Raw genomic sequence first — 18,759 nt, forward strand, 5'->3', positions numbered from 1 at the left:
CCATCACAGGCTTTTAAGGAAAGTCTCAAATCCAACTTCATACTTATTTTTCTTCACATTAATAACTATCTGTATACACCATGGTTTACTGTGCTTTATTCAGGGGAGTGGCATTGAATGACTTCGGGGATAAGGATGGTTCTGTGCCTCTTAGCAGCTTTCGCGTCATTTCTTCAGGTCATTAATTCTTGATCATTTAGCTCACTGGCATATTTTCCTGTGCTCATGAGTGTTTCTTCTAGTCAAGAAAAAGCACATGCACCACGTTTTGCACAAAGTGGGCACTCAACGTACGGAGAATGAGGGGATGGTTATGTGCAAAGTCATATTCAATACAGGTACATAGCGAACTAAAGTAGAGGAAGAGACTATGATACGTGTCTCTGAGTAAGTAGAATGTGCACCACTGCTTCAGATCATTGATACTTTCTTTTTTAGTTATCCACGCATGGCACATGGTAGATGTTCAATAAGGGCGTTCATGTGTAAGAGTCAACATGAGCACAGTTCCCTAAGGAGTAAAAGTAAAGGATTTTTAAAGGCATACATTTCAACTAAGATGTTCCTAATGGTTAATGAGTCCAAGATCCATCCCAGCAGGCGCCATCCTGGGGCATCACCTGCTGTACACTCGGGTTACCCAGTGGGACAGGTGTATGCTGCTGCTGTGGATCAGTAGTCAAAATGCTCAGGGAGAAATGCGTGATGGGTTAGCACATGTCAGATACAGCCCTGCTGGAGAGTGTGTACATCTCAGCCTCAGGTCTCAATTTCCTGATCTTTTTAAACCATGTCCTGTACTGCTCCCGGACCTGTAGAGGCAACATGCGTTCTGAGTCAGCTCACTGAGAGGGGTGAGGATGGGAAGGGTCCTCGGTGGGAGGTGGGCAGTGGTACCTGCTGGCTGAGGAAGCAGTAGACCAGGAAGATGAAGACACCCTGCAGCATGTTGATGATGGTGAAGAGGTAGGCCATCACCTGGGCCGCTGGACCCACCTGCAGAATGCCCAGACACCAGGTGCAGCCCAGGATGAAGAGCTGAGCTGTCGCTTTAAATGTCAGCATCCTGGGTCGGGTGAGGAAGGAGGCAGGTGATACACACAGAGGAGCAAGATCAAGGCTGTCCTTAGCTCTATCCATGGGTGCCCCTTCTATTGCCTGTAGGTGATTTCTGAGACTGAATTGCGATCAGCTTAGATATTTTCTGTCTATCATACCCCACCCTGCCATGTGGGTCCAGGGTGGCATTTTGACTTGGTTCAAGAAGGACAGTGACATTTCATAGTTCACATTTCAAAAATTTTATGATGCTCCATGAAGATCCCTAATTTCACTTAAGCAACATTACTGAGGATGTAATGTGCACCTGGCTGTGTGTTACAGCATGGGCATTATATATAATAATAACAAAGAGAAGATTTCCATTTTCATAAGGTTCACAGTCTCTTCAAATGAATAACACAACCAAAGAATGACATGCGAAATTAGGAAAGGGTAATGGTGGGTGCCAAGTCGAAAGTGTGCCTGCAGGAAAGGGCTGCCCAAGCCTCCAGGAGGATTTGAAGTTGACTTGGAGTTTTCCAGAGGGAAGATTGCTTGAGGGGTGAGAGGGAGCTGGGACTGAGGGTAGGATATGCAAGTGCTGACTGGGTGGTGGCAACAGTCATGAACCATAAATATCCTTTGCACTTTTGTCATAGGACTGCTGATGAAAGTCCAAAGCATGTTGATTTTTTTACCTTTTTACCTATATTTTAACTGAAGCATAATATTTGTACATATTTATGGGGTACATGTGAGATTTTGTTACATGTGTAGAGTGTGCAATGATCAAATTAGGGTATTTAGGGTATCCATCACTTCCAGTGTCCGTTGTTCCTATGTGTTTGTTGGCAACATTCCAAGTCCTCTCTTCTAGCTCTGAAATACATGCTACCTTCATTATTGGTACCTATAGTCACCTTACTCTGCTTTTGAAGATTAGAACTTATTCTTTCTGTGTAGTTGTACATTTGTACCTATGAACCAACTACTCCTCATCCTTCCAGCCCCCACCCCTATACGCTTTCAAGCATCTGCATTTATCATTCTACTAACTCTATGAGATCAGCCCTTTTTTTTTTTTTTTTTTTTACTTTTTTTTGAGGCAGGTTTAATTCTGCCACCATGGCTGAAGTACAGTGGTGTCATCAAAGCTCACTACAATGTCAAACTCCTGGGAAGAAGGAATCTTTCTGCCTCAGCCTCCTGAATAGCTGGGACTACAGATGCAGGACACCATGACCAGCCAATTTTTGTACTTTTTGTGCAGATGGGATCTCGCTCTTTCTCAGGCTGGTCTTGAACTCCTAGCATCAAACAATCTTCCTTCCTTGGCCTCCAAGAGTGCTGGGATTATGGATGTGAGCCACAGCTCCGCCAAGACCAACTTTTTTAATGTTGCCACATGAGTGAGAACATGTAATATTTGTCTGCAAATGACATGATTTAATTCTGCAAATGACATAATTTAATTCTTTTAAATAGCAAAATAGTATTTCATTGTGTATATGTAGCATTTATTAACTAATATCAATTCTTCCTGTTGCTGAGGGATTCATAAACTGGGTTTAGAGGTATTTGGAATATTTTGCATGGGATGTAGCAGCAGACCACTGGATTTGAGATGGTTGCCACGGAAGGATGGCCACATGTGTTTCCACCAAGATGTGGAAACCACCCAAGTGCCCACATGTGTGTACTCTGGGTCTCCTCAGAAGACCCTGAGAAGCAACATCAGAGGCTGCTGAGGCACACAGTTACACTCTTGGGAACCATACATGCTTGTGTAGTTATCACTCTCGTCTCCAACTTGCCTTGCATTCTGAAGGGTAGACACTTCACTGTTGAGAGAGGATAGTCTGTTTCTCAAAATGCAGAGGGTCATCAAAAAGAAAGCCAAATTTACCTTGGGAAAACCACAAAACATTTTTTGAACAAAATTTAATACTGTTATCTCCTCACCCTATTCTGTCCAACATCAATTATGCCCTTAAGTAGTTTCTCAATATTAAGAGAACTATTAACTCAATATTAACTCTAACTATTGTGTAACTCTAACTATTGTGTTAGAGTTTGAGATAGTTTGAAAACCCAACCCAACCCAACACAACACAACCCAAGACCACCCAGGGACATTTCTGTTCTTGTCACCATACTTAGAATCCTGCTAATGATCCTCAGCTGGGCAGTAGAAATGATCAGACTACAGCACTTACAGAGAAGATGGTACAGACGTGTCCAGGGAAGCCCCATATAAATCCCTTTTCTGGGTGGAGCCAGCACCTAAGCAAGAGAGAGAATAAAAAGTGCATTTGCCCTTGGAGATAGGGAACAGTTACGTAGATCATTCCCTCCCCCCTTTCTTTCTTTCTTCATCAAATATTAAGTGTGTCCTCTGAAGATAGTGGTGAAGAAACATGGTCTTAGGTCACGCAGATCTCAACTCAGGACACACACAATTAGGCCCATTTTAACAATAAAACAAAAATGGAAGACTTTGAGAATGAATGAGTGTGTCATTGGATGTCATACTTAGTTTTGGGTGTATGGGATTAGGGTAGTCAAGGAGGAGTCCCCAAGGAAATTACTGTGTATTTAGTTGAGACATGAAGAGTGAGTGGATGCTACTGAGATAAACAGTGTTGGAGCAGAGAGAATTCTGTAAATGTGTTGCCATTTTGTGAGAGTCCTGTAAACGTAACATGATTTTAAGGGCTTTTCTTGCACTGTTCAATTTAATTTTTTAAAAATCTGCTTTAAAACCCATCCACTGAGCTATATTATGATTATTTATGATTTTATTGAACTATATTTTACATGTTATAAAACCTACTCATTTCAAGTGTTCACTGACTCATAGAGTTCAGTATTCATTGAATATAAAGAGTTGTACAATCATCGGGTGGCTCCTGTGGCTCAAGGAGTAGGGCACCGGCCCCATATGCTGGAGGTGGTGGGTTCAAACCCAGCCCTGGCCAAACTGCAAAAAAAAAAAAAAAAGTTGTACAATCATCACATAATCTAATTTTTGAAAATTTTTACTTTTCCAAAAGAAACTGTATACACATTCCACACACATTCCACTCCTTACTCCAGGTTCAGGCCTCAACAGATCTGCTTTCTGTTATGTGTTTGCTTATTCTGGACATTTCATATAAATGGATACAATGTTTGGTCTTTTATGATTGGAGTCCTTTACTCAGCGTAGTATTTTGAAGGTTCACCCATACTGAAATATTTTTAAATGGCTGAATAATATTTCAAAATTCTTTTTTCTGCATCCTTCTTGCCAAAAAGGATGTATTGGTTTGCAATCCCACCAACAGTGTGTAAATGTTCCTTTCTCTCCACATCTACACCAGCATCTGCAGCTTTGATTGAGAATCCTCGGAGAGCTAAAAGTAGACCTTCCATTTGATCCTGCATCTCATTTACTAGATATCTCAGAAGGAAAAAGATCATTTTACCATATGGATTCTTGCACTAGAATATTTATCACAGTTCAATTCACAATCACCAAGATGTGGAAACAACCAAAAACTCACAAATGATAAACTTGGGTGTATGTATAACATGGAATACTATTCAGCCATAAAGAAAAGTGGAGACTTTAAATCTTTTGAATTACCTAGATGGGTGTGCAGAACATCATCCTAAGGAAAGTATCAGAAAAATAGAAAAGCAAACATCCAATGTACTGAATACTATTATGAGCTAATAGATGAACAACTACCTTCCCACGTGAAAGAAAAACACAATTAAATTCAAGAAGGGGGGATGAGGGAGAGAGCTTGGTAAGCTCTCACCTAACAGGAAATATATAGAGGTATATGGCACATCTCTTGGGGGAAGGGCTTAACTACAGCTTGGACTTTACCTAATAAATGCAAACAATGTAACCTAATCATATATACCCTTATAATAATCTGAAATAAAAAAATAAAAATTCTTTTTTATGACTGGATAATATCCCATCATATAGCTGTACCATAATTTTTTATTCATTTATCGGTGATGGGCATTTCGGTTGTTTCCAATTTTTGACTATTTTGAATAATGTTGCTACGAGCATCGATATATACATATTTTTTTTTTTTTTTTTGAGACTGAGTCTCACTGTCATTCTGTATTATCATAGCTAACTTCAGCCTCAAATTCCTGGGCTTGAGGGATTCTGTTGCCTCTGTCTCCCCAGTAGCTGGGACTACAGGCATGGGAACCAGACTCAGCTAATATTTATATATATATATATATTTTTTTTTTTTTATGGAGATGGGGTCTTGCTCTTACTTAGGCTGGTATTGAACTCGTGAGCTCAACTGAGCCTCCCAGCTTAGCTTCCCAGAGTGATAGCATCACAGGCACATGTGACTATGCCCAGCCCATGTGCAAAATTTTGCATGGATATTTGTTTTCACTTCTTTTAGTTATGTGTGTAAGAGTGAAATTGCTGGGTCATGTGGTAGCTATATGATTAACTTTTGGAGGAACTATCAAACTGTGTTCTGAAATGGCCACACTGTTTTATATCCCAAGCAGCAATATATGAAAATTTGTATTTTTCACATCCTCACCATCACTTTTTGTCTGTCTTTTAGTTTTTTTATTTTTTAAATTATTTATTAAATCATAACTGTGTACATCAGTGGATTTTGACGTACAGTGTGCTGATTTTATAGACAATGTGGAATGCTTACATCTAACTGATAAAGATAACCATCTCCTTGCTTATTTATTTGTTGTGGTAAGACATTCACACTCTATTCTTAATAGTTTAGAAATGTATCATTGCATATGCACATTAGTTTAGGTCCCCCCAAATATCCTCTTTCCTCCTGGTTTCCTCCCTCCCCTCTCCTTCCTTTTCCCTCCTCCTTTTGGGACTATAGTTATGTTTTACCATTCCTATGAATGTGTAGGTGATTATATATTGATTTCATAGTAGTATTGAGTACATTGGATAATTTCCCCCCCATTCTTGAGATACTTTACTAAGAAGAATATGTTCCAGCTCCATCCAGGTAAATATAAAAGATGTGAAGTCTCTATCTTTTTTATGGATGCATAGTATTCCATGGTGTACATATACCACAATTTATTAATCCATTCATAGGTTATGGGCACTTGTGCTGCTTCCATGACTTAGCAATTATGAATTGGGCTGCAATAAACATTCTGGTGCAAATGTCTTTGTTGTAAAATGATTTTTGATCATCTGGGTAAATACCTAATACAGGGATTGCAGGATCAAACAGTAGGTCCTCTTTTAGTCCCTTGAGTATTCTCCAAACTTCTTTCCAAAAAGGTCATATTAACTTGCACTCCCACCAGCAGTGTAGAAGTGTTCTCTTCTCTCTACATCCTCGCTAACATCTTTAGTTTTGGGATTTTGTTATGTGGGCTGATCTTACTGGAGTTAGGTGATATCTCAAAGTGGTTTTGATTTGCATTTCTCTGATGAATAAAGAAGATAAGTATTTTTTCATGTGTTCGTAGGCCATGCTCCTGTCTTCTTCAGAGAAGATTCTGTTCAAATTTTTGCCCACATAGAAATGGGGTTATCTGTTCATTTCTTATTGATTAGTTTGAGCTCTCTGTGGATTCTAGTATCAGACCTTTGTCAGAAGCATAACCTGCTTCCGAAAATATCTTTTCCCATTCTGAAGGCTGTCTGTTTGCTTTATTTACTGTGCTCTTGGCTGTGCTGAAGCTTTTTAGTTTGATGAGATCCCAGTAATATAATTTTGGTGTTGCTTCAATTGCCTGGGGGATTCTCCTCATAAAAAATTTTCCCATCCAATTTTTCAAGCATTTTCCCTGCACTCTCTTCTAATATTTTTATACCTTCATGTCTTAAGTTTAGATGTTTTATCCAGTGCCAATCAATCTTTGCTAATGGTGAGAGATGAGGGTCCAATTTCATTCTTCTACAGGTCACCAGGCAGTTCACCCAGCACCACTTGTTAAATAGGGAATCTTTCCCCCAATGAATGTTTTTGTCAAAGATAAAATGACTATAAGTGGCTGGGTTCATCTCTTAGTTTTCTAGTCTGTTCCATTAATCTACCTCTCTATTTTTGTGCCAGTACCAGGCTGTTTTGATCAATATAGATTTATAGTATAGCCTGAAATCTGGTAATGTGATATCACTTGATCTGTTTTTATTTGAGTAGTGTATTTGCTATTTGAGTTTTTTTCTGATTCTGTATGAAATGGAGCACTATTTTTTCAAACTCTTTAAAGTATGATGATGGTGCTTTAATAGGGATTGCATTAAATCTGTATATTAATACAATGCTTTGGGTAGTATGGACATTTTAGCAAGGTTGATTCTTCCCGGCCATGGGCATGGTATGTTTTTGCATTGGTTAATATCTCCAGCTATTTCTTTTCTCAGAGTTTAATAATTCTCTTTATAGAGATCTTTCATGTCCTTTGTTAGGTAAATTCCCAGACATTTTATCTTCCTTAGCACTACTGTAAAAGGAATAGAGTCCTTGACTATATTTTCAGCTTGACTATTAGCAGCATATACAAAAGCTATGGATTTGTAAGTATTGATTTTGTAACCTGAGATGCTGCTGTATTCCTTAATCACTTCTAAGAGTGTTTTTTTTTTTTTTTTGAGACAGAGTCTCACTATGTTATCCTCAGTGGAGTGCTGTGGCATCACAGCTCACAGCAACCTCAAACTCTTGGGCTTAAGCTATTCTCTTGCCTCAGCCTCCCAAGTAGCTGGGACTACATGTGCCCACCACAATGCCCAGCTATTTTTTGGTTGTAGTTGTTATTGTTGTTTGGCAGGCCCGGGCTGGGTTTGAACCTGCCAGCTTTGGTGTATGCACCTGGTGCCCTAGCTGCTGAGCTCCAGGTGCTGAGCCATTTCTAAGAGTTTTGTAGCTGAGTCCTTGGGGGTTTTCCAGGTATAGGATCATATCATCTGCAAAGAGTGAGAGTTTGATCTCCTCTGACCCCATCTGAATACCTTGATCCCCTTCTCTTGCCTGATTGCAATGGATAGAAATTCCATTACTATGTTGAATAGCAGTGAAGACAATGGGCATCCTTGTGTAGTTCCAGATCTGAGTGGAAATGCTTTCAATTTTACTCCATTCAGTATGATATTGGCTGTGGGTTTGCTATATGTGACATCTATCAGTTTCAGAAATGACCCTTTTAAGCCCATTTTCTTGAGTGTTCTGATCATGAAAGGGTGCTGGATATTATCAAAAGCTTTTTCTGCATTAATTGAGAGAATCATATGGTCTTTGTTTTTTATTTTATTTATGTGATGCATTATATTTATGAATTTATGTATGTTGAACCAGCCTTGTAACTCTGGGATAAAACCAACTTGATCATGGTGTATAATTTTTTTTTGACATTTTTTTATTTTTATTTTTATTTATTTATTTTTTAGAGACAGAGTGTCACTTTGTCACCCTTGGTAGAATGCCATGGCATCACAGCTCACAGAAACCTCCAGTTCTTCAGCTTAGGTGATTCTTTTGCCTCAGCCTCCCGAGTAGCTGGGACTACAGGTCCCTGACACAATGCCCAGCTATTTTTTTGTTGCAGTTTGGCTGGGGACAGGTTTCAACCTGCTACCCTCAGTATATGGAGCTAGTGCCCTACTCACTAAGCCATAGGTGCCACCCACTGATAATTTTTTTTATGTTTTGTTGAATTCTGTTTGCTAGGGAATTATTGAATAGTTTTGCATAAATATTCATTAATGATAGTGGTCTATAGTTTTCATTTTTTGTTGTGTCTTTTCCTGTTTGGGAGATCAGGGTGATATTTGCTTCATAGAATGTGTTGAAGAGTATTCCTTCTTTTTCTATGCTTTGGAAAAGGTTATGTAAAATAGTTATTAGTTCCTCTTTGAAGGTTTGGTAGACGTCTGTTGTGAAGCTATCTGGTCCTGGACTTTTCTTTTTGGGAAGATTTTGTGTTATTGATGCTATTTCAGTGCTTGATATACATCTACTCAGCATTTCTAATTCTTTCTGGCTGAGTCTAGGAAAGTGGCATGCTTTCAGGTTTGGTACATTTCCACCAGATTTTTTTTTTTTTCAAAGGGGCAAAGAGGTGAGAGTTATGGCCAGTGATTCTCTTTTATACTCCCCAGGCCAGGCCTACCTCATTCAGAGGTCACCTTGGAACCAGAGTCTTACAACATGGGCAGAACTCCCATAAGCCTCTCTGAGAACCCATGGTGGGGTTTCCCACCAGATTTTTATATTTCTGAGAATAGAGTTTTTGTAGTAATCATTGAGGGTTTTTTTTGAATTTCTGAGGTGTCTGTGGTTATTTCTGCTTTATCATTTCTGATTGATGATATTAGAGATTTTGTTTTCCTGTTTCTGGTTAAATTAGGCAAAGGCTTATTAATTTTATTGATCTTTTCGTAAAATCAACTTTTTGTTTTGTTGAAATGATTCCTTTGCTTTCAATTTCATTTAATTCTGTACTAATTTTTGTTATTTCCTTTCTTCTGCTGTGTTTAGGGTTGGAATGTTCTTCCTTTTCCAGTTACTTGAGATGTCCTATTGAATCATTGACTTCCTCTCTTTCTGTTTTCGTGAGGAAGGCTTCCAATGCTATACATTTCCCTCTTAGGGCTGCCTTTGCAGTATCGCACAGGTTTTGATAATTTGTGTCATCACTATCATTTTGTTCAAAACATTTGTTGGTTTCCTTTTTAATCTTGTCTTTGACCCAGCTATCATTCAGTATAAGGTTATTTAGTTTTCATGTCTTTGTTTGAGTATGAAGATTCCTGTTGCTATTAAGATAAACTGTTATAATATTGGCAGTTGTTAAAATCTGTTGCATAAAAAAAATAGAAAAAGGAGATCAACTTTTATACCATTATGGTCTGAGAAGATACAAGGAATAATTTCTGTTCTTTAAAATTTGCTGAGATTAGACTGTGAACTACGATATGATCAATTTTGGAGGATGATCCATGGGCTGATGAGAAGAATGTGTATTCACTTTTGTTAGGATTAAATGGTCTGTAGATGTCTGTTAAGTCCATTTGTTGTAGGGTCAAGTTTAAGTCCAATATTTCTTTGCTTAGTTTTTTCTTGGAGGATCTATCCAAAACTGCCAAAGGGATGTTAAAATCTTTGGCTATTATAGTGAAGGAAGATATCAAATTGTTCATGTCTGTTGAGATTCCTTTATAAATTCTAGAGGAACATTCTAGTAGGGCACATAAATGTTAACATTTGAAATCTCTTCATGTTGAATGTTCCCCTTGACAAATATGAAGTGACCATCCTTATTTTTCCTTACTTTTGTTGATTTAAAGCCTATTGAATCTATGAATAATATTGTAACCCCTGCTTTTTTCTGATTTCCATTTGCCTGAATTATATATGTCCATTCCTTCACCCTTAGTCCATTTTTATCCTTGAAGGTAAGATAAGATTCTTGTATGCAATAGATATTGGCAAACCTGTGCCTCTATAGAGGACAATTTAAGCCATTCACATTAATTGAGAGAATTGATAAGCCTGGAGTGTTTGGGTGTCAAGTTTTTTGAATGGTCGTGTATATTTTTGGTCCTTTCCCTACTATGGAAGTTAGGATTTTTTCAAAAGTTTCTGGGTGAATTTACTTTGGCTGTGACCATTGTGCTTGTCATTATGGAGGATGGGACTGAAAATATCCTGGAGACCTGGTTTAATTGTGGCAAATTTCTTCCACATGTATATATCAGTAAAGTATTTAATTTCTCCATCACAGATGAAGGTCTGTTTAGCTAGATACCAGATCCTGGGCTGGAAGTGGTTTTGTTTTAGGAGATTGAAGATTAGTGACCATCCTCTTCTGGCTTGGAAGGTTTCACCTGAGAGATCTGCAGTGATTCTAATATTTCTCCCGTTGTAGGTAATGCTTTTCTTATGGCTGGCTGCTTGCAGAATTTTCTCCTTTGTCTTAACTTTGGCAAAGTTAATTACAATGTGTCTAGGAGATGCTTTATTTGGATTGAGTCTTGCTGGGGTTCTGAAACTGTCTACTATCTGAATTTCAGTATAACTTGCAATGCTTGGGAAATTCTCCCTCATAATCTCTTGGAGTGGAGCATCTGTGCCTTTAGGACCATCCTCTTCTCCTTTAGGAATTCCTATAAGGTGAATGTTTGTCTTTTGGAGTGGTCCCACAACTCTCTCAGAGAATAATTAGTTTTTGCTCTCTGTCAGCCTCTTTGAGCATTTGGGAATATTTAAAAGCTTTGTCTTCAATTTCAGAGATCCTTTTACTGCCTGCTCCACTGTATTACTGAGGGATTCTATTATATTTCAAGCTCCTTGAATAATTTTTTTCTTTTTATTAAATCATAGCTGTGTACATTAATATGATCATGGGGCACCATACACTTGGTTCATAGATTGTTTGACACATTTTCATCACACTAGTTAAAATAGCTTTCGTAGCATTTTCTTAGTTATTTTGCTAAGACCTTTACATTCCACATTTACTAGGATTCACATATACCCTTGTAAGATGCACCTATTCAAGGATTAATGGGATTACTCCTTGAATAATTTATTATTATTATTATTTTTTTTATTGTTGGGGATTCATTGAGGGTACAATAAGCCAGGTTACACTGATTGCAATTGTTAGGTAAAGTCCCTCTTGCAATATGTCTTGCCCCCATAAAGTGTGACACACACCAAGGCCCCACCCCCCTCCGTCAGTCCCTCTTTCTGATCCTTGAATAATTTTTTCATTTCCTTGAGCCCTGCTATCTCCTATTTCACTATCTCCATATACTTGGTAAATTTGCCTTTGAATTCATTAATTTATTTCTTTTTTTAAATTAAATCATAACTGTGTATATTAATGTGATCATGGGGCACCATACACTGGTTTTATATAACATTTGACATATTTTCATCACACTGGTTAACATAGAATTCCTGGCATTTTCTTAGTAATTGTGTTAAGACATTTATAGTCTACATTTACTAAGTTTCACATGTACCCTTGTATAATGCACAGTAGATGTAATCCCACCAATCACCCTCCCTCCGTCCATCCTCCACCCTTCCTTCCCTCCCTCTCTAGCTTCCCCATATTCTTAGGTTATAACTGGGTTATAGCTTTCCTATGAAAGCCATAAATTAGTTTCATAGTAGGGCTGAGTACGTTGGATACTTTTTCTTCCATTCTTGAGATACTTTACTAAGAAGAATATGTTCCAGCTCCATCCATGTAAACATGAAAGAGGTAAAGTCTCCATCTTTCTTTAAGGCTACATAATATTCCATGGTATACATATACCACAACTTATTAATCCATTCATGGATCAATGGGCACTTGGGCTTTGTCCATGACTTAGCAATTATGAATTGGGCTAAAATAAACATTCTGGTACAAATATCTTCGTTATAATGTGATTTTGGATCTTCTGGGTATATACCTAGTAGAGGAATTATAGGATTGAATGACAGGTCTATTTTCAGATCTCTAAGTGTTCTCCAAACATCTTTCCAAAAGGAATGTATTTATTTGCATTCCCACCAGCACTGTAGAAGTGTTCCCTTTTCTCCATATCCATGCCAGCATCTCTGGTCTTGGGATTTTGTGATATGGGCTAATCTTACTGGAGTTAGATGACATCTCAAAGTAGTTTTGATTTGCATTTCTCTGATGATTAAGGATGATGAGCATTTTTTCATATATCTGTAGGCCATGTGCCTGTCTTCTTCAGAGAAGTCTCTCTTCAAGTCCATTGCTCAGCCTGAGATGGGATCACTTGTTCTTTTCTTGCTTACATATTTGAGTTCTCTGTGGATTCCGGTTATGAAACCTTTGTCGTAGACAAAACCTGCAAATATCTTCTCCCATTCTGAGGGCTGTTTGCTTGCTTTACTTACTGTGTTCTTGGCTGTGCTGAAGCTTTTCAGTTTGATCAGGTCCCAGCAATGTATTTTTGAAGCTGCTTCAATTGCCTGGGGTGGTCCTCCTTATAAAATATTGGCCAAGACCAATTGCTTCAAGAGTTTTTCCCTGCACTCTCTTCTAGGATTTTTATAGCTTCATGTCTTCACTTTAAATCTTTAATCCAGTGAGAGTCTATCTTAGTTAATGGTGAAATGTGTGGGTCCAGTTTCAGTCTTCTACAGGTTGACAGCCAGTTCACCTAGCACCATTCGTTAAATAGGGAATCTTTTCCCCACTGAATGTTTTTGATTGGCTTGTCAAAGATCAAATAACGGTAAGTAGCTGGGTTAATCTCTTGGTTCTTTATTCTGTTCCGTATATCTACCTCTCTGTTTTTGTGCCAATACCATGCTGTTTTGATCAGTATTGATTTATTGTATAGTTTGAGATCTGGTAGCGTGATTCTTCCTGTTTTGTTTTTATTTCTGAGTAATGTCTTGGCTATTCAGGTTTTTTGTGATTGCATATAAAATGAAGTATTATTTTTTCAAGATCTTTAAAGTATGCAGTGGAGCTTTAATAGTGATTGCATTAAAATTGTATATTTCTTTGGGTAGTATGAACATTTTAACAATGTTGATTCTTCCCAGCCATGAGCATGGTATGTTTTTACATTTGTTAACATTTTCAGCTATTTCTTTTCTTAGAGTTTCATAGTTTGCTTTATAGAGATCTTTAACATCCTTTGTTAGATAAACTCCCAAACATTTCATCTTCTTTGGCACTACTGTGAATGAAATCGAGTCCTTAACTGTTTTTTTTTCAGCCTGACTATTGTTGGTATATATAAAGGCTACCAATTTATAAATGTTGATTTTGTAACCTGAGATGCCGCTTTATTCCTTGATTACTTCTAAGCATTTTGTAGTAGAATCCCTGGTGTTTTCTAGACATAAAATCATATCATCTGCGAAAAGCAAAAGTTTGATCTCTTCTGACCCTATATGGACACCCTTGATCGCCTTTTCTTCCTTATTTGCGATGGCTAAAACTTCCACACCACTGGAGACAATGGGCAACCTTGCCTGGTTCCTGATCTGAGTGGAAATGATTTTGATTTAACTCCATTTAATATGATATTGGCTGTGAGTTTGCTGTAGGTGGCCTCTATCGGTTTAAGAAATGTCCCTTCTATACCAATTTTCTTAAGTGTTCTTATTATGAAGGGATGCTGGATATTATCAAAAGCTTTTTCTGCATCAATTGAAAGAATCATATGATCTTCGTTTTTTAATTTGTTTATGTGCTGAATTATATTTATAGATTTATATATATTGAACCAGCCTTGAGACACTGGGATAAAACTGACTTGGTCATGATGTATAAATTGTTTGATGTGTTCCTGGATTCTTTTTGTTAGGATCATGTTGAATATTTTTGCATCTATATTCATTAGTGATATTGGTGTATAATTTTTTTTTCTTGTTGGGTCTTTTCCTGTTTTGGGGATCAGTGTGATTTTTTCTTCATAGAACGTGTTGGGTAGTCTTCCTTCTTTTTCTATATTTTGGAACAGGGTGAGTAATATAGGTACTAGCTCCTGTTTAAAGGTTTGGTAGAATTCTGATGTGACACCATCTGGTCCCTGGCTTTTCTTTTAAGGGAGATTTTGTATGGTTGATGCTATTTCAGAGCTTGATATAGGCCTGTTCAACATTTCCACTTGATTCTGGCTAAGTCTTGAAGGTGACGTGCTCCCAAGTATTGGTCAATTTCCTTCAGATTTTCATATTTCTGAGAATAAAGATTCTTGTAATATTCATTAAGGATTCTTTGAATTTCTGAGGAGTCTGTTGTTATTTCATCTTTGTCATTTCTCATTGATGAGATTAGAGATTTTACTATTTTTTTTCCTGGTTAGGTTAGCCAAAGGTTTATCTATGTTATTTACCTTTTCCAAAAACCAACTTTTTAATGTATTGATCTGTTGTATAATTCTTTTGTTTTCCATTTCATTTAATTCTGCTCTAATTTTGGTTATTTCTTTTCTTCTACTGGGTTTGTGGTTGGAATGTTCTTCCTTTTCCAGTTGCTTGAAATGTCCCATTAAGTTCTTAACTTCCTCTCTTTCTGTTCTCTTGAGGAAGCCTTACAATGCTATAAATTTCCTTATTAGGACTGCCATTGCGGTATCCCAGAGGTTCTGATATCTTGTCTCTTCATTGTTGTTTTGTTCCAAAAATTTGGCAGTTTCCTTTTTAATCTCATCTCATCTTCATCTCTGAGATGAGATTAATCTGTCATTCAGCATAAGGTTATTTAACTTCCATGTTTTTGTATGAGTATGCAGATTCCTGTTGTTACTGAGTTCAACTTTTATTCCATGGTGGTCTGAGAAGATGCAAGGAATAATTTCTACTCCTTTAAATTTAGTGAGATTAGATTTGTGACCTAAGATGTGGTCAATTTTGGAGTATGTTCCGTTGGCTGATGAGAAGTATATGCATTCAGTTTTGTTGGGATGAAATGTTCTGCAGATGTCTGCTAAATCCAAATGTTGGATGGTTAGGTTTAAATCTAAAATTTCTTTGCTCAGCTTCTTTTTTTTTTTTTATTAAATCATAACTGTATACATTGATATGATCATGGGGCTATGTTAACCACTGTGATAAAAATGTGTCAAATGGTTTATGAAGCGAGTGTATGATGCTCAGCTTCTTAAGGAAGAACTGCCAAAGGAGTGTTGAAATCTCCAACTATTATGGAGCTGGAGGAAATCAAGTTGCTCATGTCTGGTAGAGTTTCTCTTATGAATTGAGGTGCATTCTGGTAGGGCGCATAGATATTAATAATTGAAATCTCATCATATTGAGTATTACCCTCAACCAATATGAAGTGACCATTCTTATCCTTCCTTACTTTTGTTGGTTTAAAGCCTATTGTATCTGCAAATAGAATTGCAACACACACTTTTTTTCTGATTTCCATTTGCCTGAAATATGGATGACCATCCTTTCACCCTGAGTCTATATTTATCTTTTAAGGTAATATTAGATTCTTGTATGCAGAAGATATCTGGCCTGAGTTTTTGTATCCAGTCAGCCAACCTGTGCCTCTTTAGAGGACAGTGTAAGCCATTCACATTAATGGAGAATATTGATAAGGCTGGTAAAATTTTGGGTATTGAGTTTTTTGAAAGTCCAGTGGACATTTTTAACCCTTTTCTCACTGTGGAAGTTGGAGTTTGATCAAAAGTTTCTGAGTGAGTTTACTTTTGTGGTAGAGTACTGTGCTGGTCATTATGGAGGATAGGTCTGAGAATATCCTGAAGAGCTGGTTTAGTTATGGAAAATTTCTTCAACATGTGAATGTCATTAAAGTATTTAATTTCTCCATCATAAATGAAACTCAGTTTAGCTGGGTACAGGATCCTGGGTTGAAAGTTATTTTGTTTTAGGAGATTAAAAGTCGATGACCACCCTCTTCTGGCTTGAAAGTTTTCAGCAGAGAGATCTGCAGTTATTCTAATATTCTTTCCTTTGTAGCTTATGGTTTTCTTACATATGGCTGCTTTCAGAATTTTCTCCTTCATATTAACTTTAGTGAAGTTAATTATGATGTGCCTTGGGGATGTCTTATTCAGGTTGAGTCATGCTGGGGTTCTGAAACTGTCTATCTGAATTTCAGAATCTCTTGGCATGAATGGGAAATTTAATTTCATAATTTCATGGAGAAGGGCCTCTGTGACTTGCAAGGCCACTTCATCACTTTTAGGAATTCCAATGAGGTGGATATTAGCCTTCTTCACATTATCCCAGAGCTCTCTGAGAGAATAATCCATTTTTGCTGTCCATTTCTCTTTCTCTTTGAGAGTTTGGGAGCATTCAAAGGCTTTGTTTTCAATGTCAGAAATCTTTTCTTCTGCTTGCTGCACTCTGTCACTGAGTGATTCTACCGTATTTTTCAAATCTTTGAGGGCTGCAAATTCTTGCTTCAGTGTGTCAAAATCTTTGGTGGTTTTGTCTTTGAATTCGTTAAATTGTTGTGACAACTTTTGAATTTCTCCTCGAATTTCTAATTCGGACTTTTGAATTGCTCCCTGAATTTCTCATTCCAAATTTTCCTCCATTCTATTAATCTTGTTGCAATCCAAATTCTGCATTTGATTTATGACATCTCGGCCAGCTGCTTATGAATGGGATCTTCAGTTACATCTGGCATATCTTTCCTTGAGGGGGTTGATCTATTCTGCTTATTCATCTTACCAGAAGTTTTCCGCTGATTCCACCCCATGATTGTTTTACACTTTTTGATCTTTCCCCTGGAGTTTTGTCGAGGACCTGTACAGTGCTATGACCTGAGAAACTGGGGACCTGTTTGGTGTGGTGGGACTAAGTAGTTCTGTCTTGTTTTCAGCTGGTCTCTGTTCGACTCATGTGAAACAGTTACTCTGGGTTGAAGTCTCAGCTGTGGAGAAATACCAGCAATTAAGTCACCCCACCCCCCACATGCAAAAATTGGAAAAGGAAAATCAAACCTTCCTACAATCACGCACCCAGGGCACCACTTGAATAGTCCTCGGGCAATTTTCTCAGTTCAAAAGGTCAAAATCAATTGTCTCAGTCAGCAGCTATCTCATCTGGGAGAGTTTAAAAGGTCTCTGGCAGCTGGATGGCAGGGGTCTGGTGACAACTCAGATATGACTTGCTCCAGTGTTCCCTGAAGTCAGGAGGACCCACCCAGCAAATAGTTTAGTCTGGGAAGGTTGATTCCTCCTTCCTCACCTTGCACCTCTGTCACACCCATTCACTGATAGCCCCGCAGGGCTGTGACCCAGTTGCCTGCAATGAACAGATATGCCAGTGTTTGCACCTGCCTGAATCATAAGGAAATCTATTTCTGCTCAGACTGGCCACTGCACTCTGCCTCTATCCAGCAGGGGGAGGTGAGGCCTAACAACCTTGGGCACTTGAGGGAAGCTGGTGGGTGTTCACTCAGTTCCAGCCCTGCCCCAGATTGATGTTACTAACAGGACAGAACAGAACAACTTTGCGAGAATTTGTTTCCATCCCTGCTAAATTCCCCCACAGAAGAGAAGCTGTTTTGAGTTCCCAGAGCCTGCACCTCAGCCCCTGTCTTTGCTTCTGCAGGTTTGTATTCAGTTAGCTGTCAGTTCTAGCCTCCTGCCTTTTTTTGTCTATAGGCTGACAATCCCCTGAGGGCTGGGTTTGTCTTAGGCTCAGTGAAGCAGTCCTCTGGGTCAGCCCTGCCCTGGGAATTTCCCGGCTCAGCATGTCTGATTTTTAGTTCCCGTGCTCCACTAAGGCCGGTACTGGCTCAGGCAAACCCTTTACTCACAGGGCCTGTGTTTCAGTCCCAGATCTGTTCCACAGTGGTTGCCACCTGGGAAGCTGCCTGGCCTCCTCTGCTTGCCCACGGAGACAGGGAGTGTGGCTTTAGAATATCCGGGAGTGAGCCCTATTGTTGCCAAAAAATGCTGTTGCTCTGCACCTTGGGGCACCGCTGCTCCCCTGTGCTTCCCTTTCAGCCGACCGTCCTCTCCTCACTCCTATGCCACAGAATCAGCACTGACCAGCAGCAGTTCAGGCCCTGTCCACACCTCTTGAGAAAACACCCAAGAATCTGGACTCCTGGGGGACAGGCCTCCAGACCTCAGAGTAAGAGTGGAGGGGAGTGCTGGGAGCTCAGAATTGCAGGTAGAGAATATATACAGTTTTATGCTTGGGAGGAGAACGCCGTCGCACCCTAGTAGGATAGGTAGGTCCAGTTTTTAGATGGTCTCTCTGGTGGAGT

At 38.6% G+C, this 18,759-nt stretch overlaps 1 protein-coding gene across 1 annotated transcript in view; it reads right to left on the reverse strand.

Moving 5' to 3' along the window:
• Positions 1–710: 710 nt before the first annotated feature.
• The window catches only part of LOC128580996 (adhesion G protein-coupled receptor E2-like), a 47,457-nt gene continuing 29,408 nt past the window's right edge, over positions 711–18,759 (reverse strand). Inside the window, 4 exon segments of the mRNA XM_053583459.1 lie at positions 711–812; positions 898–1,066; positions 2,856–2,947; positions 3,258–3,324. Of these exon segments, the coding sequence (XP_053439434.1) occupies positions 711–812; positions 898–1,066; positions 2,856–2,947; positions 3,258–3,324 (430 nt within the window).

This window comes from Nycticebus coucang, chromosome 3 (genome assembly GCF_027406575.1).
Source record: "Nycticebus coucang isolate mNycCou1 chromosome 3, mNycCou1.pri, whole genome shotgun sequence".
NCBI classification, from domain to species: Eukaryota; Metazoa; Chordata; class Mammalia; order Primates; family Lorisidae; genus Nycticebus; species Nycticebus coucang.